This window comes from Pezoporus flaviventris, unplaced genomic scaffold, assembly GCF_033815535.1.
Source record: "Pezoporus flaviventris isolate CSIRO_AGI_PZ_B2104156 unplaced genomic scaffold, CSIRO_AGI_Pfla_v1 ptg000005l, whole genome shotgun sequence".
Taxonomy (NCBI): domain Eukaryota; kingdom Metazoa; phylum Chordata; class Aves; order Psittaciformes; family Psittacidae; genus Pezoporus; species Pezoporus flaviventris.
Genome location: NW_026892553.1, coordinates 916,340 through 942,468, shown reverse-complemented (window position 1 = coordinate 942,468; position 26,129 = coordinate 916,340). Strand labels below are relative to the sequence as shown.

The following is a 26,129-nucleotide window of genomic DNA, read 5'->3' as shown; positions in this document are numbered from 1 at the left end:
ACAACCAGAAATACTTGGCACAGGGAATTCAACACATAGATGTTACACACATCCATGGAGACTGCCATCCCTAAATGCTACTGTATCTCTTCCTCCCTCTGGGCCCTGTACTCCTTCACGCTCCTCTGCAAGCAAGAGCAAAGAACAAATGTTAACAGCATATACCTGAGTGGCTCATACATCCCATGCCACCACCCTGCTCTGTGCTGTGACTTCTCTGTCCAGCGCAGAGGACCCTGCGCAGCTCCGACAGAGCTCCAGGTACCTTCAGAAGTGACTGAGCTTTACATTCACTCCAAGGAACAGGAAGCCAGGCCATGCTGCAGGTCATGCAGAGAAGGTCTGAGATAACTGTAGGTTGTTTATGCCTACAACACAACTGTCAACCCTTTCCTCTCTCCTCTGAGACCAAGAGAGAGAAAAGCCCCCTGAAGTCTTCAGGAATAGTCTCACCTCAAAGGTGTTGAGCACATGTTAGCAAATGTGTCGTCCAGCCCTTTCTGGAATGGCTCAACAGCAGGAAGGGCCCCTTTGGGAAAGAAGATGGGTCAGTGGTTTCCAAAGGGGTTGGTGGCCCTCTCCCACTGGTTTGGGCAGTGTGGTTGTTCCCCTGTGATGGGAACAGGCACATGCCACACATGGCCCAGGCTGTGGTCCAGGAAGGGCAGAGCCAAATCCTGCAGGCAGCCCCACAGGGAAGGGGTTCCCTTGACAAGAAGAGCCTCAGCACTACTCATTTTTAGGAAATTAAAGTGTCAGCAAGCACAAACTAGATACTCAGGGGAACAGCCCCATAAGGAAGGAATGAACACTGTCCTCCTGCGGCAGCAGACAAAGCTGTGGAGCCTAGATGGAGGGCAGTGGGCTGAGCTGGAGTGAGTGAGTGATGGCCTGAGGCTCAGAGTTGTCAGTGCTGCCTATTAACAGGGAACACAGACCCCTTTGGGAGGCAAGTCAAAAGATAGCACAGACTGATGTGGCTTTTCAAGAGAGCTTTGGTTCACAGTCTGATGACCAAAGCTGCCAGACAAGCAAGGAGAAGCAGAAGCAAATTATCTCATTGCAGCTATGAATGCCAGCACACTTCGCGTTGGCTTTCCAAAACTTCTGCTGATTTAGGGGCAGATGAAGCACCCATCACCTCTGACAGGACATAGCAGATCGACCTTACCCCAGCACTACAGTACCGTGCCTGCACAGAAGAGGGAGAAGAGGGGTTTTCTTTATTGAAATGACTCATGGTGGAAACCTGACATGAGCAGAGGGCTTTCCACAAAAGAAGGGCCCTGAACATTAAAACAATGCACATCCCATACCTCTGGTCTGGATCCTGAAGTTGATCTTGCTTTCAGAGGGGTGCGTGATGCAGTAGCCACAGAACTCCGCATCAGGGCTGCAGGAAGGGTGAGAGGAGAAGAGAGCAGTGAAACCCAGGCCAATCCACAGCAAATCTCAGGGAAGTCAGAGGCTTGGGCCACCTCAGACCTGCAGGGGCTCAGGATGTTTCTAACATGACTGAGGGTCTTACGGGAGGGATATGCTGAAAGGACACCACCCGTGTAACCTTGTTCACACCCTTCCATCTATCTCTGAGCTGCAGCTGGAGCTTTGCAGGGGAAAGACCTGGCTGGCATCCTGCTCAAGCAGAGGATCCTGGGTGCTTGGAAACCTCCCTCCACACAGACCTGTTGCAGTTCTGCTGGGCAGAGGAGGCAGATGGCTCTAGGGCACCACAAGATGTTTGCAGACTGCATGACATCTGCCTTCACAAGCCGAGGTGGTTGGTAGAACATTTGCGCACACAGCAGAAAGCACAGCCCCTCACAAGAAGGCTGCTCTTTTTCTTGTCATGGTGATCTATCAGAGGAATTCACATGACATTTGCAATGCAGCTGTCATTTGAGATGATGCATTGAACTTCCTGATGGAACTCTTCTAAGCCTTACCAGTGAGTCTTCACAAACCCCCAGTGCCTCCCAGCTCGATAAAATCAGAGTGAAGCCATTTGTATATTTTAATGGGGGCAGCAGGATTATTAATTTCCAGCATCAATACCTGCATCTTGATGGAAGCATTAAAGATGATCAATTTGCTTAATATTGGCTGTTCCTACTCTCTTTTCTGACAGCACTTGCCCCAGAGGTGACATAGGTACTGCCTGACCACCTGTACTTACAGAGTTGCACATCATTTTACCCAGAGCCACGTAAGACATTCGGAAGTCTGTCACATGTCTGCCACTCAATTTCCCCTGTAACTAACCATAAGCGCAATGAGGGTTGGATGTTTCTTAAGGGATGGGGAGCTGGAAGCATGAACTGTAAGCCAGCCAATAGTGCAGAGAACTCACTGGCCAGCCCTGTCCCACAGCATCCAAGCAAGTGAGTAAGGTGGGTGCAAAGGTGGTAGCCAGGGCCAGCCAAGGGTCCAGGTCACCAGGCAGGTTTGTGGGGGTGAAATAGGTCTAAGGCCAGGCCAGGAAGACAATCTGCAGCTGGATGGCTTTCACCTCCGCAAACTGACTCGATTCACCCTCTCCTTCAGCAGTTTCTGCAACTTGTCGTTGAGGACTCCATACAGCTGCCTTCCATCTCCAGTGCTTTCCCACAATATGACAGGACCCATCAGTAAACAAGGCATACTGCTTTTCACTTTCTGAGAGTTTATTATATGGTGGGGCCTCTTCAGCACGCATCAGCTCCTCCTCTGGTGACATTCCAAAATCTTTGCCCTCTGGCCAGTCCATGATGACTTCTAGAATGCCTGGATGACTGGGATTTCCTATTTGAGCTCGTTGTGTAATTAGTGCAGCCCATTTACTCCATGTATCATCAGTTGCATGATGTGTAGAGGAGATCTTGCCTTTGAACATCCAGCCCAGCACGAGCAATCGGGGTGCCAGGAGGAGCTGTGCTTCAGTGCCAATCACTGCCGAAGCAGCTTGAACCCCTTCATAGGCTGCCAGTATCTCTTTCTCAGTTGGGGTATAGCTGGCCTCAGAGCCTTTATATCCCCGACTCCAAAAGCCGAGGGGTCGACCTCGAGTCTCCCCTGGAGCTTTCTGCCAGAGGCTCCAGGTAGGACCGTTCTCCCCAGCTGCAGTGTACAGCACATTTTTTACATCTGACCTGGTCTGAACTGGTCCAAGGGCTACTGCATGAACTATCTCGCGTTTAATTTGCTCAAAGGCTTGCTGTTGCTCAGGGCCCATTTAAAATCATTCTTCTTCTGGGTCACATGATAGAGAGGGCTTACAATCGAACTGGAATTCGGGGTGTGCATTCTCCAGAACCCCACAGCACCCAGTAAAGGTTGCGTTTCTTTCTTATTAGTTGGTGGAGACATTGCTGTTATCTTGTTGATCACATCTGTGGGGATCTGTCTACGTCCATCTTGCCATTTTATTCCCAAAAATTGAATCTCCTGTGCAGGTCCCTTGACCTTACTCTGTTTTATGGCAAAACCAGCTCTCAGCAGGATTTGGATTAGTTTCCTCCCTTTCTCAAAGACTTCTTCTGCTGTATCACCCCACAGGCTAATGTCATCAATGTATTGCAGGTGTTCTGGAGCTTGCCCCTGTTCCAGTGCAGTCTGGATCAGTCCATGGCAGATGGTAGGGCTGCGTTTCCACCCCTGGGGCAGTCAGTTCCAAGTGTACTGGACGCCCCTCCAGGTAAAACCAAATTGTGGCCTGCACTCTCCTGCCAAAGGAATGGAGAAAAATGCATTGACAATATCAATCGTGGCATACCACTTGGCTGCCTTTGACTCTAGTTCACACTGAAGTTCCAGCATGTCCTCTACGGCAGCACTCAATGGTGGTGTGACTTCATTCAGGCCACGATAGTCTGCTGTTAGTCTCCACTCTCCATTAGACTTTCGCACTGGCCATATGGGGCTATTAAAGGGCGAGCGGGTCCTGCTGATCACCCTCTGACTCTCCAGTCTACGGATCAGCTGATGGATGGGAATCAGGGAGTCTCGGTTGGTGCGATATTGCCGCCGGTGCACTGTTGTGGTCGCAATTGGCACTTGTTGTTCTTTGACCTTCAGCAACCCCACAACAGAAGGATCCTCTGAGAGACCAGGCAAGGTGGACAGCTGCTCAATTTCCTCAGTCTCCAGAGCAGCAATACCAAAAGCCTATCAGTACCCTTTTGGGTCTTTGAAGTACCCTCTCCTGAGGTAGTCTACGCTGAGGATGCACGGAGCCTCTGGACCAGTCACAATGGGGTGCTTTTGCCATTTCCTCCCAGTCAGGCTGTCAGCCTCCAGTACAGTCAACTCTTGGGATTGATGCACAGATAGACTCCACAACTCGTTAAAATTGTAAAGTAGGTATGCTTTCAATTCAGCGCTGAGGCATATGGGGGATAACTCCTCCAAAAGCATGTGGACCTCAGTGTTGTTTCCCCTTTACATTTATCCTCTTATACATATGCATGAGGTTGCACAACACGCCTATACATATTCATGTCCTATTCCCGCTTTGTATTATAATGAGCTAAGTCCTTTGTGCATGTGCAGTGCCTCCTAGTGGTCGTGAGCAAGGGTCTCGAGATGGAGTAAATGAGTCTTCCTCCAGCCTGAACTATTCACCTCTGGTTGTTAGGCAAGATCCCTGAAGGCTTGGTCTTTGTCCAAAGCACAGAGCCAATTTCAGCCGGCCTAGGCATCCAAAGGACGGGAATCAAGTCACGGTCCCTACTTCTTAACAATAGCTATGTCCTTATATCTAGTTCTAGCATACATGGAGGTGTCCAAAGGACAGGAATCAAGACATGGCCCCTACTTCTTGACAATAACTATGTCCTTATATGTTGTCCTAGCATAATCATGAGTGAGCAATGATATTGTTAAGCAAGTGTCCTGATCTATCCCCTTGTACATTGCAAATACAATAAGCATGAGCAAGCAGTAACATTGTTAAATAAGCGGTTTGACCTATCCCATTATACATTACAAATACCATGTACAATAAGCATGAGCAAACAGTAACATTGTTAAGCAAGTGGCTCAACCCTAACCCCCCTGTATATTTGTTAAACCTTTGCATCAGGATTCTCCTGTCACTCCAGAAATATAGATGGGTTCCACCCCTTGACAGCTTGATGGCATCAGGGTACACTGTGCACCGGTATCTACTAGAGCCTTATACTTCTGTGGGACTGATGTGCCAGGCCATCTGATCCACACAGTCCAGTAAATCCGATTGTCCCCTACCTCCACCTGGCTGGAGGCAGGGACCCTCTAATAGTCATCACAACATTGGACACTTAAGTCGTGTTGAAAGGGATTATTCTTCGTTATCACAGGAGTTGGAGTAAAATCAGCTCTTCCACTCCATTTGGGAACCTGCTCACCAGAGACTGAAGCCACAGCTCTAATGGGATGATCAGCCTTGACCCTTGTTCCCCTCTTCAATTCACGCACCCATTCCTCCAAAGCTGAAGTAGGTTTTCCATCCCACTTTGTCACATCTTCTCCATGATCCTCCAGGTAAAACCATAGGGTGTCCCACGGCGTATACCTTCTGTATCTTCTCTCTCGAACAATAGGTCGCCTTTTCTTAATAGCTGAGACGTGCTGGTGCACGTGAAGAGCTGGATAGATCAGATAGATCGTCCCTCAATTGTTTGAGATCCTGGGACAGTTTTTCCACAGCTGAGATGATGGAAGGGGTGAGATTGTCTTCAAACTCTCAGAGTTTATGAATCATTTCATCCACTGTTAGTGGTACTATGTCATTCCAGGTTACTGTTGCCAATGAATGGGCACATGATGAATGTGCATTCTGTGTAAATTTTCGCCACATGGGTCATGTACCTTCGACTTCATATGGGTCTATGGGTATATCCCCGTTATTTGGCTTGATGTGATAGATCATCTCTACGATGGCCGACTCCCTCAGAGACTGGATGCCTTTGTCTAAAGTAGTTCACTTGGCCGAACAACTCATAACATCGTCCTTGCATGGAAACCTTTCTTTCACAGCTGCCAAGAGCTGCCTCCAAAGACTGAGGGACTTTTTCTCTCTTGCAATTGCTTTGTCAATTCCCCCTTCTCTAGTAAGTGATCCCAGCTGCTTGGCTTCTGTACCTTCTAGTTCATGACCATCGGCCCCATTATCCCAGCATTGGAGCAACCAGGTGATGATGTGCTCCCCTGGTTGATGGGTAAAATCTTTTTGCGTATTTCGTAGCTCAGTTGAGGTCCAAGGTCGAGAAGTCACCTCTTCTTCTTCATCATGTGATGATGACTCCTGATCAAATGCTGGACCGGGTGGTGAGTACATTGTTTCTTCATCTTGCTTCACCCTTCTTGCCTCTTTTTTACTTTTCCTCTTGCGTACAGGTGCAACTGATATTGCTACAAATTGGTCCTCTGGTTTAGCTGCAATGACTATCACTGTGGTTTGAGTAGTGACTGTACTTGTCGCTGGGGGTGGTGTAGCTGCAGTGCTTGGAGCTGGAGTAGCTGTGCTGACTGTTGCTTTGCCCTCAGAGACAGGGACATTTTTTTCCTTTTGAAGGTGCTGGATAGTATTGAACAAGGCCCTGTAAGCACAGGCCAAGCCCCAGCACATTGCCATGATTTGTCCATCTCTGGTATGGCCAGAATGACAACACACCTCATTTAAGTGTTTTACTAATTTTTTCTGGATTTTGCACTTGTTTGTGGTGAAATTCCAAAGTACTGGAGGGGCCCACTGACCTAGATACTTGCCCATACTATCCCACACACCCTGCTACTCATGCCTGTCCAGCCTCAGGGAAAATCTCTTGGTCCCCCTATATCGTCATTTAACCCTGGACAAGACCCAAACCTGACTCTGCTTAACTCTTGAAATCTGATTAAATGGTCATGGGCAAAACACACTCTATGCGTGCCAACATGGTGATCCCCATCACAATCAGCAAACAGGTCTCAACAGTATTTAAAGGCCATTCAAAAACTTCAAAACTCTCAAATGATGCTCTCAAATGGTCTGTGAGGGGGCCTGGGACAGTAAAAGCATGTCTCCTTCACAGGTTGACCACCTGAGAAGGAGAAAAAAGATGTGTAATTGCTAAGCACTTCTATTATATACCTCCCAAAGTATAAAGGTGGTGACCACACAGGGAACATAAGCCGGATCAGTTTCATGATCAATTATTCTATTGTATTACAAGTCATTACCATAAAATACAATGAGACAACCTTAGCCCAAGCCCCACACTTGATAAACACTAACACAGCAAATACCGGCTGTTAAGTAAGGTATGTGTCCTGGGTTCAGCAGTAGCAGTCATGTTTTTTCCTTTGTGTTAGCTGGTGCAGTGCTGTGTTTTGACTTCTAGTTTTGAGAACAGCGTTGGTGAAGCCGATGTTTTCGGTTGTTGCTAAGTGATGTTTACCCTGACCAAGGACTCTGTGAGGCTCATGCTCTGCCAGGGAGGAGGGGAAGCTGTGAGGAAGCAGAGACGGGGCGCCTGACCCGGGCTAGCCGGGGAGGTATTCCATACCACAGCACGTCATGCCCGGGGTGGGGGGTAACTGGGAGTTACCCGGAAGGACAGGAGCTTCCGGGTGGAACTCGTTTTCTTGGCCGGTGGTATCGTATTCTCTTCCCTTGTTATTTTCCCTTATCATTGTTTTAGCTGATAGTAGCGGTGGTGATTTGTTGCTGGACTGTTCTTGTCTCAACCCGTAGGAGTTGCACTCTCTCGATCCTCCTCCCCGTTCCTCCGGGAGCGGGGAAGGGGAGAGCCCCGGTGCAGGGAGGGGGGGGGAGACGAACACGGACCTTGATTGTTGTCAGCTTGGCACCACTCACTGGGAGTGAGTGAACAAGTTACCTGACTGGGTTTAAACCACGACAGTTCTTTTTGGCGCCCAACGTGGGGCACGAGGGGTTGAGATAAGAACAGATCTGACTGGATTGATAGTCACTCGTCACAATGCTGATTTATTGGCTCTCAAGGTTTTTCCTCTTGATCTCACAGTTTCAGTATACCATATCTTACGTCCATCCGGTATTGGCTGTATTAGTGTTTTTCAAGTGTGGGGCTTGGGCTAAGGTTTTTATCCCATTGTACTTTATGGTAATGACTTGTAATACAATAGAATCATTGATCATGAAACTGATCTGGCTTATGTTCCCAGTGTGGTCACCACCTTTATACTTTGGGAGGTATATGATGGAGGTGCTTAGCAATTACACATCTTTTTTCTCCTTCTCAGGTGCTCAACCTGTGAAGGAGACATCCTTTTACCCTCCTAGTCGTCCCCCCAGACCATTTACATTTGAGAGTTTCGAATTTTTTAAATGGCCTTTTAATGCTCTTGAGACTTGTTTGCTGATGGTGATGGGAATCACCATGCTAACACGCATACAGAGTGTGTTTTGCCCACTACTGATTTCAAGAGTTAAGCAGATTCAGGTTTGGGTCTTGTCTGGGGTCAAACGACGATGTAGGAGGACCGAGAGATTTTCCCAGAGGCTGGACAGCCATGAGTGGCAGGGTGTGTGGGATAGTATGGGCAAGTATCTAGGTCAGTGGGCCCCTCCAGTATTTTGGAATTTCACTACCGAACAACTGCAAAATCCAGAAGAATTAGTAAAACACTTAAATGAGGTGTGTGGTCATTCTGGCCATACCAGAGATGGACAAATCATGGCAACGTGCTGGGGCTTGGCCTATGCTTACAGGGCCTTGTTCAACACTATCCAGCACCTTCAAAAGGAAAAGAATGTCGGCGGATTTGAGGGCAAAGCGACAGTCGCTACTCAAACTTTGGCTGCAATGAACTGCGCAGCTACCCCAGTGGCAAGTACAGCAGCTGCTCAAACTTCAACTGCAACAGACAGCGCGGTTACCCCAGCTCCAAGCACGGTAGCTACACCACCCCCAGCAACAAGTACAGTCGCTACTCAAACCACAGTGATAATCACTGCAGCCAAACCAGAGGACCAATTCGTACCAATATCGGTTGCCCCTGTACGCAAGAGAACAAGCAAAAAGGAGGCAAAAAGGGTGAAGCGAGATGAAGAACCAATGAATTCACCACCCGGTCCAGAATCTGATCAGGAGTCATCCTCACATGACGAAGAAGAAGAAGAAGAGGTAACTTCTCGACCTCGGACCTCAACCGAGCTGCGGAATATGCGAAAAGATTTTACCCGTCAACCAGGGGAGCACATCATCACCTGGTTACTCCGATGCTGGGACAATGGGGCCGATGGTCACGAACTAGAAGGTACAGAAGCCAAGCAGCTGGGATCACTTGCTAGAGAAGGGGGAATTGACAAAGCAATTGCAAGAGAGAAAAAGTCCCTCAGCCTTTGGAGGAGGCTCTTGGCAGCTGTGAAAGAAAGGTTTCCGTACAAGGACGATGTTACGAGTCGTTCGGCCAAGTGGACTACTATAGACAAAGGCATCCAGTCTCTGAGGGAATCGGCCATCGTAGAGATGATCTATCACATCAAGCCGAATAACGGGGATACACCTATAGATCCAGATGAAGTTGAATGTACACGACCCATGTGGCGAAAACTTACACGGAATGCACCGTCATCATATGCCCATTCATTGGCAACAGTGACCTGGAATGACATAGTACCACTAACAGTGGATGAAATGGTTCATAAACTCCGAGAGTTCGAAGACAATCTCACTCCTTCCATCATCTCAGCTGTGAAAAAACTGTCCCAGGACCTCGACAAATTGAGGGACGATCTATCTGATTTATCCAGCTCCTCACGTGTACCAACACGCGTCTCAGCTATTAACAAAAGACGTCCTATTGTTCAAGAGAGGAGATACAGAAGGTATACGCCACGGGGTACCCTATGGTTTTACCTGCTGGATCACGGAGAAGACATGACAAAGTGGGATGGAAAACCTACTTCAGCTTTGGAGGAACGGGTGAGTGAACTGAAGAGGGGAGCAAGGGCCAAGACTGATCGTCCCATGAGAGCTACGGCTTCAGTTTCTGGTGAGCAGTTTCCCAGATGGAGTGGAAGAGCTGATTTTACTCCAGCTCCTGTGATAACGAAGAATAATCCCTTTCAACACGACTTAAGTGTCCAATGCTGTGACGACCATTAGAGGGGCCCTGCCTCCAGCCAGGTGGAGGTAGGGGACAATCGGATTTACTGGACTGTGTGGATCAGATGGCCTGGCACATCAGTCCCACAGAAGTATAAGGCTCTAGTAGATACCGGTGCACAGTGTACCCTGATGCCATCAAGCTGTCAAGGGGTGGAACCCATCTATATTTCTGGAGTAACAGGAGGATCCCAAGAGTTGACTGTGCTGGAGGCTGAAATCAGCCTGACTGGGAGGGAGTGGCAAAAGCACCCTATTGTGACTGGTCCAGAGGCTCCATGCATCCTCGGCATAGACTACCTCAAGAGAGGGTACTTCAAAGACCCAAAAGGGTACCGGTGGGCTTTTGGTATTGCTGCTTTGGAGACTGAGGAAATTGAGCAGCTGTCCACCTTGCCTGGTCTCTCAGAAGATCCCTCTGCTGTGGGGTTGCTGAAAGTTGAAGAACAACAAGTGCCAATTGCGACCACAACAGTGCACCGGCGGCAATATCGTACCAACCGAGACTCCCTGATTCCCATCCATCAGCTGATCCGTAGACTGGAGAGTCAGGGGGTGATCAGCAGGACCCGCTCACCCTTCAATAGCCCCATATGGCCAGTGCGAAAGTCTAATGGAGAATGGAGACTAACAGTAGACTATCGTGGCCTGAATGAAGTCACACCACCATTGAGTGCTGCCGTACCGGACATGCTAGAACTTCAGTATGAGCTAGAGTCAAAAGCAGCCAAGTGGTATGCCACGATTGATATTGCCAATGCATTTTTCTCCATTCCTTTGGCAGCAGAGTGCAGGCCACAGTTTGCTTTTACTTGGAGGGGTGTCCAGTTCACTTGGAACCGACTGCCCCAGGGGTGGAAACACAGCCCTACCATTTGCCATGGACTGATCCAGACTGCACTGGAACAGGGGCAAGCTCCAGAACACCTGCAATACATTGATGACATTATTGTGTGGGGCGATACAGCGGAAGAAGTCTTTGAGAAAGGGAGGAAAATAATCCAAATCCTGCTGAAAGCCGGTTTTGCCATAAAACGGAGTAAGGTCAAGGGACCTGCACAGGAGATACAATTTTTGGGAATAAAATGGCAAGATGGACGTAGACAGATCCCCACAGATGTGATCAACAAGATAACAGCAATGTCTCCACCAACTAATAAGAAAGAAACGCAAGCTTTCTTGGGTGCAGTGGGGTTCTGGAGAATGCACATCCCAAATTACAGTTCGATTGTAAGCCCTCTCTATCATGTGACCCGGAAGAAGAATGATTTTAAATGGGGCCCTGAGCAGCAACAAGCCTTTGAGCAAATTAAACGCGAGATAGTTCATGCAGTAGCCCTTGGACCAGTCCGAACCGGACCAGATGTAAAAAATGTGCTGTACACTGCAGCTGGGGAGAACGGTCCTACCTGGAGCCTCTGGCAGAAAGCTCCAGGGGAGACTCGAGGTCGACCCCTCGGCTTTTGGAGTCGGGGATACAAAGGATCTGAGGCCAGCTATACCCCAACTGAGAAAGAGATACTGGCAGCCTATGAAGGGGTTCGAGCTGCTTCGGAAGTGATTGGCACTGAAGCACAGCTCCTCCTGGCACCCCGGCTGCCCGTGCTGGGCTGGATGTTCAAAGGCAGGGTCTCCTCTACACATCATGCAACTGATGCTACATGGAGTAAATGGGCTGCACTAATTACACAACGAACTCGAATAGGAAATCCCAGTCGTCCAGGCATTCTAGAAGTCATCATGGACTGGCCAGAGGGCAAAGATTTCGGAATGTCACCAGAGGAGGAGGTGGTGCGTGCTGAAGAGGCCCCACCATATAATAAACTGTCAGAAAGTGAAAAGCAGTATGCCTTGTTTACTGATGGCTCTTGCCGTATTGTGGGAAAGCATCGGAGATGGAAGGCAGCTGTATGGAGTCCTGGACGACAAGTTGCAGAAACTGCTGAAGGAGAGGGTGAATCGAGTCAATTTGCCGAGGTGAAAGCCATCCAGCTGGCCCTGGACATTGCTGAACGAGAAAAGTGGCCAGTACTTTATCTCTATACTGACTCATGGATGGTGGCAAATGCCCTGTGGGGGTGGTTGAAGCAATGGAAGCAGAGCAACTGGCAACGCAGAGGTAAACCCATCTGGGCTGCTGCACTGTGGAAAGATATTGCTGCCCGGGTGCAGAACCTGGTGGTGAAGGTACGTCATGTAGATGCCCATGTACCCAAGAGTCGGGCCACTGAGGAACACCAGAACAACCAACAAGTGGATAAAGCTACTAAGATTGAAGTGGCTCAGATGGACTTAGATTGGCAACATAAAGGTGAATTATTTTTGGCCCGGTGGGCCCATGACACTTCAGGCCATCAAGGCAGAGATGCAACATATAGATGGGCCCGTGACCGAGGGGTGGACTTAACAATGGACACTATTGCCCAGGTTATTCATGAGTGTGAAACATGTGCTGCAATTAAACAAGCCAAGCGGTTAAAGCCTCTTTGGTATGGAGGACGATGGTTGAAGTATAAATATGGGGAGGCCTGGCAGATTGACTATATCACACTGCCACCAACCCGCCAAGGCAAGCGCCATGTGCTTACCATGGTGGAAGCAACCACCGGGTGGCTGGAAACATACGCTGTGCCCCATGCCACTGCCCGGAACACCATCCTGGGCCTTGAGAAACAGATTTTGTGGCGACACGGCACCCCAGAGAGAATTGAGTCAGACAATGGGACTCATTTCTGGAATAACCTTATAGATATTTGGGCCAAAGAGCATGGCATTGAGTGGGTATATCACATCCCCTACCATGCACCAGCCTCTGGGAAAATCGAACGGTACAATGGGCTGTTAAAAACTACACTGAGAGCGATGGGTGGGGGAACTTTCAAGCATTGGGATACACATTTACCAAAGGCCACCTGGTTGGTCAACACCAGAGGATCTGCCAACAGGGCCGGCCCAGCCCAGTCAGAACTTTTACATATTGTAGAGGGGGACAAAGTTCCCGTGGTGCATATGAAGAATTTGCTGGGGAAGACAGTCTGGGTTATTCCTGCTTCAGGTAAAGGCAAACCCACTCGTGGGATTGCTTTTGCTCAGGGACCTGGATATACTTGGTGGGTAATGCGGGAAGATGGGGAAGTCCGATGTATACCTCAAGGGGATTTGATTTTAGGGGAAAACAGCCAGTGAACTCAATTGTATGCTGTTGCCTGCTGTGTAATGCTTTTATAGCCCATCAACTAGATGTCTCCAGGTCACCAGCGACTGGCCCTGACTTCCCTCCAGCCATCATCCCAACAGAGAATGAACTTGGAACATCATGGACCGAATGGACTCGGCAGCATTATAGGGATTGGTCCATGCACTAAGAAAATGATTTTTTTCCTCTTGGTCTGTATGTATATGGATGTATATATGTGGGAGAGCGATGGTGTATTGAAAATGTGGGATCTGAGCACGACGTGAATGGTATGGAATAAGGGGTGGATAATGTCCTGGGTTCAGCAGTAGCAGTCATGTTTTTTCCTTTGTGTTAGCTGGTGCAGTGCTGTGTTTTGACTTCTAGTTTTGAGAACAGCGTTGGTGAAGCCGATGTTTTCGGTTGTTGCTAAGTGATGTTTACCCTGACCAAGGACTCTGTGAGGCTCATGCTCTGCCAGGGAGGAGGGGAAGCTGTGAGGAAGCAGAGACGGGGCGCCTGACCCGGGCTAGCCGGGGAGGTATTCCATACCACAGCACGTCATGCCCGGGGTGGGGGGTAACTGGGAGTTACCCAGAAGGACAGGAGCTTCCGGGTGGAACTCGTTTTCTTGGCCGGTGGTATCGTATTCTCTTCCCTTGTTATTTTCCCTTATCATTGTTTTAGCTGATAGTAGCGGTGGTGATTTGTTGCTGGACTGTTCTTGTCTCAACCCGTAGGAGTTGCACTCTCTCGATCCTCCTCCCCGTTCCTCCGGGAGCGGGGAAGGGGAGAGCCCCGGTGCAGGGAGGGGGGGGAGACGAACACGGACCTTGATTGTTGTCAGCTTGGCACCACTCACTGGGAGTGAGTGAACAAGTTACCTGACTGGGTTTAAACCACGACAGTATGATATGCTGAAACTGTGAGATCAAGAGAAACAACTTTGAGACGAGCATTGATGAGTGACTATTAATCCAAAACAATGAATGCTTATCACAAACACGATTAGACACACTCTGGTCAGATCTGTCCTTATCTCAACCCCTCGTGCCCCACGTTGGGCGCCAAAAAGAACTGTTGTGGTTTAAAACCCAGTCAACCATGCAGTCTCGCTCGCTCACTCTCCCCTCCCGCCTTCTTCCCTCCCCCCCGCTCCTGGAGGGATGGAGAGGAGAATCAAAAGAATGTAACTCCCACGGGTTGAGATAAGAACAGTCCAGTAACTAAGGTGTAACACAAATCACTACTGCTACCGCCAATAATAATAATGATAAGGGATATAACAAGGGAAGAGAATACGATACCACCCCCCGATGGAGCCTGACCAAGGAGTGAGTGCCCTTCTGGGTAACTCCCAATTACATCCTGGGCATAATGTGCTGTGGTATGGAATACCTCTTTGGCTAGCTTGGGTCAGGTGTCCTGTCTCTGCTTCCTCCCTGGCAGAGCATGAGACTCACAAAGTCTTTGGTCAAACTAAACATTTGAGCGGTAACTAAAAACATTGGTTTTATCAGCACTGTTCTCAGGCCGAAAGTCAAAAACACAGCGCTGCACCAGCTACTAAGAAGGAGAAAAATGACTGCTACTGCTGAACCCAGGACAGAAGGGCAGAACAGGAGACAGAGGAATCCCCAGTGGTACTAGGTGCTGTGGAGCCTCCACTTACTTCTTCATGACCATGTATCAGAGGGCATTGCCAAGTGTGTAGTCCTCATCGGGCAACATAAACGTGACGCAATTCCCATCTGCCCGGACCTGCCATGAATGGGGATAGAAGAGATGCTGTAAGGTTCTCTGAACAGCAGACTCAGGGTGAAAAATCAACTTTCAAGCTTCAGTGCAGGACTTGTAGCTCTGGCTGGCCCATTGCTGTGGCTCATGTCTCAAGTGCTGGAGTGTGACCAAGAGCAACTTCACAGAGGAGGGAAGGTGGCAAAATTATCGACCTCAGAGAAACCTCCCCCTGGTTATCAAAGTGCCTGTGCACCCTTGCTCCTCACAGGACAGAAGAGGAGCCCAAAGAAAGCTGCAGCTTTGGGACCCATGGTGGAAAGCAGCTGGGAGTGGCTGTTCAGGTTGATGTGATTCTAGGTCCTTCCACCAGCCCAGGGCTAGACAGCAATGAAAGGGACAGTCAAAACTCCCCAGGGGCGCATGCTGGCTGTCAGCAGGGAAAGCTTACCGCACTTCAACTCTGAGCCCAAATTCACACACCTATGAGGAGCCTGGGGAAGCCACTGGCGAGCCTCAGGCTGCTGAGCTCACCTGTCATGAACCCCACAATGCCAGCGGCCAGCCCCTGGAGTGGGAGACCGCTTTCCTCCTGTCTGCCTGCCCTGGAGCTCAGCTCTCTCCAATCCCGAAAGACAGGGACAGGGAGCACCCGGTGCTCCCGTGCCAGATCTCCCTGTCGCTGTGACCTAGTGAAGTGCCAGCGGGGAGCCCGCCGCAGTTTTCCTGTACGCCAGTGCCATCTAGTGCTCCAGTGGAAGGTGTCCCTGCCCGTGGCAGGGGTTGGAACTGGAGGAGCTTCAAGGTCCCCTTTCTTGGATCTATTTTCACTGTCGCGATTTATCCCAGCGGCTCCGGCCTGAGTGGCCCAGCTCAGGGAAGCTCTGACTGCCGCTGCCGGGGAAAAGCAGCAGCCGCCGGCGGAGCAGAACCGACCCGCGCCGGCCCCGCCCGCGCTCCTCCGCCACGGCCTCGGGACTACAGCTCCCAGCAGGCAGCGTGGCGTGATCCCGCCGGAAGTGACGTCACGGCGTCGGGTCTCCTCAGGGGGCGGTTACCGAGCAGGGCGGGCGGTGGCTCCGGGGGCGTGGCCTCTGCTGCCGCCGGTGCTCGGGCCCGGGCCCGGGCAGGGCTCGGTGGCGTGGCGGGGTTCAGAGCGTGGTTTGAACGGCCGGAGCGCGATAACCACCTGCGGTTGTTCCCGGGGGTTATCAGCGTGCTGGGGTGCACCTGCTGCTTCCCTGGAGAGTCGCTTGTACAGCGGTTTCTGTTTCCGTGCCTCTCCAAAACATGGCGCATTGTCCTCTGGAACGGGAGAGGGGCTTGGAACAGAAATCGAATTGATCCTACAGTTTGTTCCCGAAAGGATGAAGTGAGGTGCTTTATGCGCTCTGTGGGCAGGAAGGGTGCTAATCTTTAACTTGGAAATGTGAATGAGAGGGCTGGAGCAGCTCTGCTCTGGAGCCAGGCTGAGAGAGCTGGGCTGGGTCAGCCTGGAGAAGAGAAGGCTCCGGAAGGGGAGACCTGAGAGCAGCTCCAGTGCCTGAAGGGGCTGCAGGAAACCTGGAGAGGGGCTTGGGACAAGGGATGTAGGGACAGGCCAAGGGGAATGGCTTGAACCTGCCCGATGGGAGACTGAGATGAGCTCTTAGGCAGAAGCTCTTCCCTGTGAGGGTGCTGAGGCGCTGGCACAGGGTGCCCAGAGAAGCTGTGGCTGCCCCATCCCTGGCAGTGCTCAAGGCCAGGTTGGACAGAGGGGCTTGGAGCAAGCTGCTCCAGTGGAAGGGCCTTGGAACCGGATGAGCTTTAAAGTCCCTTCAACCCAAACCAGTCTGGGATTCTAGGATTAGTTATACACCAATGGTTAATGGTTGGACCAGATGATCCTTGAGGTCCCTTCCAACCTGGTGTTCTGTGGTACTTGTCTACTTTTAAGCATGTACGTTTTACGAGGGCCTCACCTGTTACACATCCCCATTGCTACCAGAAGCAGCAACAGCAAATTTGCTCTTGGTTTCAGAGGAAATGAGGCACACCATTCCCAACCTGGCCAGAACCAGCCTCCACTTCCTGGAGTCTGTAAGGAGTAGTTGGAGCTTCAACTCAGATCTGCACATGCCAAGCAGCCAAATTCCCAGAACCCAGCAGCAGTCAGCAGGTCAATGTGAAAGTCCTCTATGTGCACCCCTGCAGCTGATTCCCTTCTGTCCCTAAGGGGCAGACCCTAAGGACACCTTAAGAGGCCTGGTATCCTGAACTGTTCTTACACTACCTTTGCCACCTGCATTACTCTTGTTGTTCCAGCTTGGAGCTGTTGATGTGTTGTTCCACAGCAGCAGCAGCTCAGGGAGACTAGAACTAGCTATAGAGACGTTAGAAGTGACTTTTTAAACTCAACCTCATGTACTCTTGACTCCGTCTGAAACTCAGCTGTTTTTTGGTTTGATGTTGTGGTTTAAACCCTAGCCAGACAGCTTGTTCACTTACTCCCAATGACATTTGGGTTTTTTTGTTGTTTTTTTTTTACTTCTGTATAGAATGTGTTCCTGCGCCTTTTTAATGTTTGTTCTAGAAGACCAAGCAGGTTTTTTATAACTGTAGTAACACTTCAAGCTGTTGTAGTCAACGTGTGTCACTGTTCACAAATGAAGGAACAGTACACAATATTTGGGTTTCTGAACAGGCAGTTGCACAGAGAGGGGCTGCTATTTAAAACCTGCCATTCAGCAGGATCTTCACTCACATGAAGATTTAATACCAGTTGAAAGTGAGCTTTTTAACAATAACCCTCCCTGCTTGATCTGATTTGAAGTGTTCCCTCTTCCAGACATCTCCCACCTGCCCTGGGTTTTGTGGCAGAGTTTTCTACTGTCTCTTTGGTTATGAAGGATTCTGTTCCAGTGTCCTTCTTCTCAGCAAGTGCTGGATGCTCTGAATGCAGTCTTAGTACAGGAAATATGTGCTGATAGCAACGTTCTCCCTGCCATCAATGTGATTGTGATAGTGCAGTTTAATAAAATGTTATGGTGCTGGAATAGATTTGCTTTATTCAAACTGAGCCTGACTGTGGGCTGGTTTTGTGCTAGAAATGAGCAGCAACTTCCAGCCTGCAGGAATTGCCTTCTGCACTTCACCTCTACCACTCTGCACAGGTAAACAGGGCTCAGAGGAAGTCTCATGTGCTGCAAGTGCTGATATTTACCTTTAATCTCCTTGGATTTCATCAGGATGAGGTGGGGAGTAGCAAAGGAAAACTCCATTCACAGCCCTCATTTCGTGGCTTTTCTAGAACATCCACAGGTTGCCCAAGCACAACAGAACAGAGGAAACACCGGTGGCAAAGAGGAAGCTTCACAGCAGCTCATTCTCAGAGCACAACCCCCTCTTTGCCACACGTGTGGCACAGACAACTCTACATCAATAGGCTTCTCTCTACCCCCTGATAAAGCTTTGCAGGTTTACAGCACTGCCCTCTTCAAGGTTTACCTTTATGGAGAAGGTTCTTTTCCAGAACCTGCTCTCTTGGTAAAGCTAGGACCTGGGTGTTGTGGAGGCCATGAAGAGAACCAGGGTGACACTTGAGGTCTCAGATACAAAGCTACACTTATCCAGAGAGGGAGATTGCTCTGAGGGGCAGCCAGAGAGGGCCTGATCTCCACCAGCACCGAGCCATTTGCAGCCACAAGCGCAGCCACAAGCACAGCCACAAGCGCAGCCACACTGACTTTTAAGAGCTCCAAAGAGCAAAGAAGGGCCAGGGTGTGGCACGCCCTGAAAGGAGCTGCTCAGAGAAGGAAGTGACAGAGCAGAGGCAGCTGCTATGGCTGCAGCGTGGGTTAAACACGGGGAGGGGGGGCACAGTGTAGGCGAAGGAGACATCTTTGGTGGGAGCCTGGGGTTGGGGGGGCAGAGAAGTGGAGAAGAGAAGGTGGAAGCAGGAGGGACCAGGGAGTGCTGTGGAGCACATGGGGCCAGCCTTGGCTCCTGTCACCTCTTCCATCCAGATTAAGCCCTGCAGGCTCCTCCCTGCTCCGTGCACAGTGAGGTGAGAGCCCGGCTGCAGCCCTGTGGCTCCCTGAGAGCACTTCCCGGCCTCAGCTGCGCGAGAGCTGCTCCTCCCCAGGCTGAACTACAGCCCCAAGTGCAGCATTCTGAGATCATGATGCCACCAACGCTGCTATCTGGAGCACGGCTTGGCCCAGCTCCCTGTCCAGCAGGATCTCCACAGGGTCCAGTTCCCCTGGGAATTTCACCCCTTCCCTGGGGAGATGATTCCAGTGGCTGATAGTTCTCACGGTGAAACATGTTCCTCTTGTGTCCAGCTGGGATCTCCCCAGGAGTAACCTGTGCCCATCACCCCTCTCCATCACGGTATGTGCCAAGAGCAGCTGTGGTCAGGTGCCCAAGGCTCTCACCCTTCCCTAGCATGCAGGGTACATGGTGCCTGGCCTTCCCTGAAAGCCAGAGGGAAACAAAACTCCATGTGTGCCCTCCCTGCATTTTTGAAGATGCCTGAAAATCCTGGTGCTGCTGAGGGAGATGCAGCCCTTTAAACTGGAATTCCATGGCTCAGCTGCCTTCCACACGTGCATCCCACCCTACTGAGCAAGTAGTGCCAGGAACTCCCGTGCACAGAAAGCCCCATCTCCTTGTGCTACAATGGGGACATTGCAGAACAACAGAGGAACTGTGGCCCTGGGGTTGTGAACTCAAGCAAACTGCATTACTCACATGCAAAAATACAGACAAAGGATCTTCATATATTCTTTTAATGACAAGGCTTGGGGTAATGAACCCGGGCCTCATGATTAAAATCCATGTAATGTTCTCTGGTACCCTGTAACTAAGGGGAGTCTGTGGCAGCAAGCTCCCACTGATTTGCCTTCAGCATCCTTCTTTTCCTTCGGGTGATTCTGTATTCCCAGGAAGTCTCAAGGAGAAGCTGAAACCAGCTCATCCTTCAAATTCAAGAGGGACTTTCCAGGCAAACTAATGCATTCCTGTTGCTCCAAATCCTTTCCAGCCAAGGCTCAGAATGTGTAGCTGCTGGAGGGGGAGCCCTGGGAGTGCAGCATCAGCAGCAAAGACATCCTCTCTGCTTGGAGGCACAATGATGTTCTGCAAGGCTCCTGCTCGAGGCAGCTCCCAGTGTCACAGCAGGAGGTGGGAGGCCCAGTGCCTGGTTCTGGTGGATCAGGATGCATTGATGGGTGCATACATGACCTCTGTTGTCACCCTCAGCTGTGGCTGGTCAGCGCTGCCTCCAGTTCAAAAGCAGATGCTCACCACATCCTCCACCTTTGTGCTTTCCACGTGAGACTCCGCATGCAAGGCCTAGAGAAGTACAAAGGAAACACCAAAGGTGGGACTTCTCCAGAGGTCGTATTGGGATCAGGAGGGGTCCAGAGCTGCTGATCATCTGCACACAACAAAGAGCTGGCAGAGGCAGCAGCTGCATAAAGCTCAGATGGCTTTACCCACCACAGTGGTGGGGGAACATTGGTTCCAGCACCCATGGGTGCAAAACTGGCTCAGCCCATCAGGTACAGCCAACCCTGAGAGAGTGCTTCACATGAATTCATGAGACTGGGAAGCAAGGAGGGATGAGCTCTCAGGCAGAAGCCCTTCCCTGTGAGGGTGCTGAGGCGCTGGCACTGTGACTGCCCCATCCCTGGCAGTGTTCAAGGCCAGGTTGGACACAGGGGCTTGGAGCAAGCTGCTCTAGTGGAAGGTGTCCCTGCCCGTGGCAGGGGTTGGAACTGGAGGAGCTTTAAGGTCCCTTCCAACACAAACCACCCTGTGGTTCGATGCTTTACAGGGGATCTAAAAGATTTTGCCCTAACCCTAACCCTGATCACTCCACACTCAGTGTTATCTGTCCCCTGGCACTGCACTGCACCGCACCATTTCACAGCCAGGTTTGCCCCTCTGGCCACCTACGTGTGAAGGAGCTCTCAGTCCTTGTGCTCCAACAGGAAAAGGGAAGGCAAAAGCAAACCCTGCTCCTGCTCTTCATCTACCAGTGGGTGGAGCAGCCGCTGCCACCATGACCCTGCTGGGACTGAAGCCAGGGCAGGTCCCCAAGGGCACGTCATGGGAATGGCAGTCTTGGGGTCACCATTGAGCTGTCACTGTCACCCAGCCAAGGAGCCCCACCAGCGTCACCCCTCCGCAGGAATGCTCCGGCAGCACAGCCCATCCCATGGGATCCCCGGCCCAGCCCCGACTCGCCAAGGAGCAGCAGGATGGAGCTGAGGCTCCATCCGCACCGGCTGGACAACAGCATCTCTGGGTCACAGCAGAGGAGCTGAAGCTCAGGCTGATGGTCACCACGCCTCTGCTCGGTGCCAGGGCTCTCAGCTCAGCCAGGGAGGAAGCTGGTGACTCTTCCTCAGGCCCCGGTGCAGCACAGGTTTTCTTCCTGCCTCAGCTCATGGGCTGCTACAACTGCTGGTGGTGGGACCTGGGGAAGAGGGGGAGTGCCTGTGACCCTTCTATGGTCCTATTTTAGAGCCTCGAGTGACGCCAGGGCAGGAGGTGAGAGCACCAGGGCTCAACGCTGCCAAAGCAGCATCACCCAGCAGCAGCAGGGGAAGCCTCCCCCTGGCTCTGAGATGGGGACCTTGAGCACCCCCAGCAAAGGCAGGACAAGGCTCATTAGGAAGTGGAAGATGATGGATTTAAGCAGTCCTCCAGCTCCAGCAGGGCTTCAGAAGCCCTAAGAGAACTGTGATGATTTGCAAAGCACCAAGAGTAACAAACAAGGATTAAAAGTGCATAAATGGTAAAATGCGACTATATAAGCAATGCTCATGACAGCGTGAACCGCCAACCTTCATAGCAGAGCCCATCACCTACAAGTGAACACAACACGTCCTAGCTCTCACCCCATCTTTCCTGCCCACGAGCATGGCCAGAGCCATCGCTGTCAGCCCAATTGCTGCTGCCTCCACTCACGCCTCAGGGGGCGGTTACCGAGCAGGGCGGGCGGTGGCTCCGGGGGCGTGGCCTCTGCTGCCGCCGGTGCTCGGGTCCGGGCCCGGGCTGCGGCTCGGTGGCGTGGCGTAGCACAGAAACGACCACAGCTGAGCCGCCTTTGTGACTACAAGGACTACTTGAACCACAGCAACACCAAGCTGCAGTCACTGTCTAACAGCCACGCCCTTCACTGCCTGCATTCTGGAATCCCCAAGCATAGGGAAAAGCGACCTACTGACTCCCCCCACTGCACAGGGATCAGCCAGGACCTGGAATTGCCGAGTGACCAGTGCAAGTACATCCCAGCATCAGCACTGAAGACAACACAGCCCCAGCAGAAGCACTCACCCGCAGGGCTCCTGGAAGTAGGTTGTGTCTGTGTGACGATCCAGAGCCAGCTTGGTGTAGGCAGTGTCTCCCCGGGAGAAGTCCGAGGTGAAGTACCACATCCTGCCATAAATGGTCTCCCTGCAAAAGGGACAGGCAGTTATAGCATGGGCTGAGGGAGCAGGGGCTAGGACAGCAGATCCTCTCCTGCTTTGAGGAGAGGTCACTCCCCTCCAGCCTCTGTACAGAGGAAATTAAAGCAGAACAACGACATTCACATTGCCAAGAGCTGGTGCTTCTTGTGCCTCCTCCAGTGTTCAACTTGTCACTCTCCTCCCCAACAGACTCATGGCAACTGTCAAACCAAGGAAGCCCCTGAGCGACACGAGGAGCTGCCAGGGCACAGCCAGCCCCTGTCTGCACCCACCCACCACCAAGCCCACTTCTGTTCTCAGGATCTTGCGTTTTCAGCCACCTTCCCCCCTACAACATGCACAGAAGGAGACAGACAGAGGGACAAACAGTGCTCAGGGGCTAAGGGGGAGGGTACCTGGAGCAAAAAGCTGCCTGGATATTCCTTGGAAGCCCTCATTTCTGTTTCTACTCATTGGAAGCAATCCCTCCTCTCCCAGCAGCGTAAGGCACGTTAAAGGCTTTATGCCGGTTGGACGAGTTGAAACACAAACCCTGTCCTGCCATGCTGTTGGGCTGTTTGAAACACAGCAGGAACATTTCTCACTGTTTTTCTTTGGTGAGAGCTACAAACTGGTTCTGATCTCCCTGGCTCCGAGGCCAGGGCTGCCCTCCTAACCTTCCAAGTCACAACAGGAAATGCCTCTCTTTGCAAAGCTCTGCTCTTCCCAGACGGGCCACTTCCTCCAGTTCCTCCTCTCTGGGCATAGCCCCACTGTCACAAAAGTCACCACACGCTCCCGAGGCAGCTCCACAGCCTCATGGTCCAGGCTCTCACCTAGGAAGAGGCAGATCCCACAGTGCAACACTCCAGCTCGGTTCAAGCACAGCGGCCAGAGGCTGTGGAAGACCCAGACGTTTGCTTTGCAAACCAGGCCACAGGCAGGACACACGGGACAAGGCAGCAGCACCTTCCCAACGAACTGAGCAGCCTGCCCTTCACAGCTCCTGACAAAGCTGTCAGTGCATTCGCAGGGCAGCCCCTGTTACCTGATCAAGCTGATCCTTTCTGCCACGATTTCTGTGTCCTCTTTGGTGGGCGCAACGTTCTCCACGAAAGCGATGCCATAAAGCAGGAAGTTCTGCAGGAATTCCTTCAGCCCCTCATCTGTGTCCAGGAAGCTCCGGCAGTCCACGGAGGGCACCTGGGCCTGGCGGTAGATTTCAGCATTCCAGAGGATGCGGGGGTGCATCACCTGCTGCTTCTGCCCCTCGTAGCTGTTCTTCACCAGCCACTCCAGCCCATAGCGCGTCACGTGCCCGTCCGGCCCTGAGGCAAGGGACCAGAGTCACAGTCACCACCAGTGGATGCCACAGTCCCAGGTCATGATCAGCACAATCACCAGTCTCACTCCCCGGGCCCCTCCCCCTCTCCAGGGCTTCCTCCTCATCTTCATCCTCATTCTCAGTTGAGCTCTCCCGGAACGCATCTTCTCATAGATGCAGCAGCACTTGGAGGTGTGGTTGCCCAGGTGTTTGTTGTCTACGGTGTCACTTGACCACTCCACTTTCTTGTCCAGCTTCCGCTTGTGCAGCTTCAGCGTCAGGCTGCGGTTCTCCAGCTTGGAGGCACTGGTCTCGGTGACAGTGGCGGTGCTGTAGCCACTGGTGTCTGCCACCTCTGCCATGATCCCAGGCTGGTGTTAACGGGTTTTTACGTCTTGGGAAATCTGTGATGATAAGGGTGCTACGGTTCATTCCCCAGTCTGACACCCCAAGTATTGTCATGGCGCCATCTTCTGGACCTCCTCCATCACTATTGCACGGTGAAACACGGTTAGAGCTTTTGCTGTTGTGGTTAGCACCACTTCTAGCGGTGGCCCGGTGGAAGCAGCAATTAACATATCATCCATGTAATGATATAGCAAACAGCCAGAGAAGGATGCCGCTTGGTTCTCAGGACCTACAATTAATATCAGAGATTTGCTCTGGTAGGGACTTATGGCCCCCTATCCCGGTCACCAAGGTCTGGGCTGGCTCCGAATCCCAATGCAGAGGCCAATCTTGGACCGCAGTGATGGTAACGTCCACTCCTGTATCTATCAGACCATTGACAGTTATTTCCTGACTGACGGAATTACAGACCTTACAGGTGAACATCGGTCTTTTTGCTTTTATGTCCTCAGTCCAATAAACCATTGGGACCCCGGTGAAGCTGAAACCTTTCTCTAGTCTTTGGGAATCAGTCAAAGTTTTTTTGATTTTCATCCTGCATTGCAAAAAATGGGATGAGCTGGGTGATTCGGGATCCTGCTGGTATAAAACATGGGGGTTGAGGGGTCCACACCATAATTTTTATTTCCCCTGTATAGTCCACATCGATTACCCGTGGCAGCACGAAGAGGCCCATAAGGGTGGTGGAGGAGCATCCCAGGAGCAGGGCGTGTCCTTCCAACTTGGGCCCTTGTACTCCAGTGGGTATAGCTACAGGCTTTCAATCTACTAAGTATGTAGACTGTGAGGGGGCCGAGTCCAACTTGGCGCTGCTTCGGGTGGCTGCCCTGAGTTGGTTGCTGTCACCCCCATCCACACCTTGGCATCCTGGGGGACACTTGGTATCCTCGCGCCCTTCCCCTTGGCGCTTTGGTGTCAGTTTCCCTACTGACAATTCCCCTACCAGGGATTCTGGTAGGAATTTCCCCTCCTTGTCATACATTGACCTGCAGTGATTGGCATAGTGCCTGCCTTTCCTACACCTTGGGCATATTTGGGGGCCCTTCGGGCAGTCCCGTCTCATATGGTCCATCTGGCAGCAGGAAAAAAAAGGCCTCCGTATTTGACAAGTGGCAAAGGCTTGGGTCATAGTTTGCATTTGCCATGTCTGAGGTCCCACTACATTACAAGCCTCCACCACTTGGGGGATATTTGCATCGGGATTAGCCGCTGGTAGCAAATCAAGGATCTTTTTGCAATCGATATTAGCGCTGGCTACCGGGACTTTCTTTAAAAGAATTTGACGGTCTTCAGGGTGTTCAATCTGTCACTCTAACACGTCATTTAGCTGGTCAATAAGCTTCATATATGGTTTGGTAGCTTCTTGTTTTATAGTGGTGAAGGACTTTGAACCACCCCCATGTCCCTCAGGAAGGCTAAACATGGCTTTCAATGCTTCATTCTGTCCCTGGACCAAAGCCTCTCTAACAATCCACAACTGCACATTATACTCAAGAAAAGGGTCCCTCTCCCAGTAGAACATTGGGCCCAATACCATATAGGGGATCCCCCTGCTGATGCCCCACATTTTCCATGGCGACATGCTCACAGGTATCCCTCCAAGCCTGCTGCAACATCATATGTTGAGTCGGGGTTAGTATTATCTGCGCCAAAGTGTGGAAGTCGTTGGGTGGTATTAAAAACTGGCTGAATGAGACCTTTCATATACGGTGAGTGGAGCCCAGACTCCTTTACACCACATCGAATCTCCTTAATCAGGCTCCATTGGAATCCTTCCCATTCCGCTGCCCCATTTGCTTGTAAAAGGACAGGCATGGCGAGCACTTTCAAGCACTCTACATCCCATTCTGCCGTAGTCTGCCGTAGTCCACCGAAGATCCGGAATGGGCGCGGAGCATTGGGAAAGGCAGGGCCAGATTGCTCTCACCACCGCCCCAGTGCGGTGCCCACCGACA

The 26,129-nt window shown here is 51.3% G+C and overlaps 1 protein-coding gene and 1 pseudogene across 1 annotated transcript; both read right to left on the bottom strand.

Annotated features, from left to right (window-relative positions):
- LOC133265627 (uncharacterized) lies at nt 1-23,787 on the bottom strand (annotated as a pseudogene).
- An 84-nt stretch (nt 23,788-23,871) lies between these two features.
- Nucleotides 23,872-24,144, bottom strand: LOC133265626 (E3 ubiquitin-protein ligase PPP1R11-like; the record flags this gene model as incomplete). The annotated part of the gene is given in 2 exon segments (XM_061446374.1): nt 23,872-23,930; nt 23,933-24,144. Coding segments are annotated over 2 exon segments (255 nt in total), but the record flags the coding sequence as incomplete, so codon positions are not given.
- Between the last annotated feature and the right edge of the window lie 1,985 nt (nt 24,145-26,129).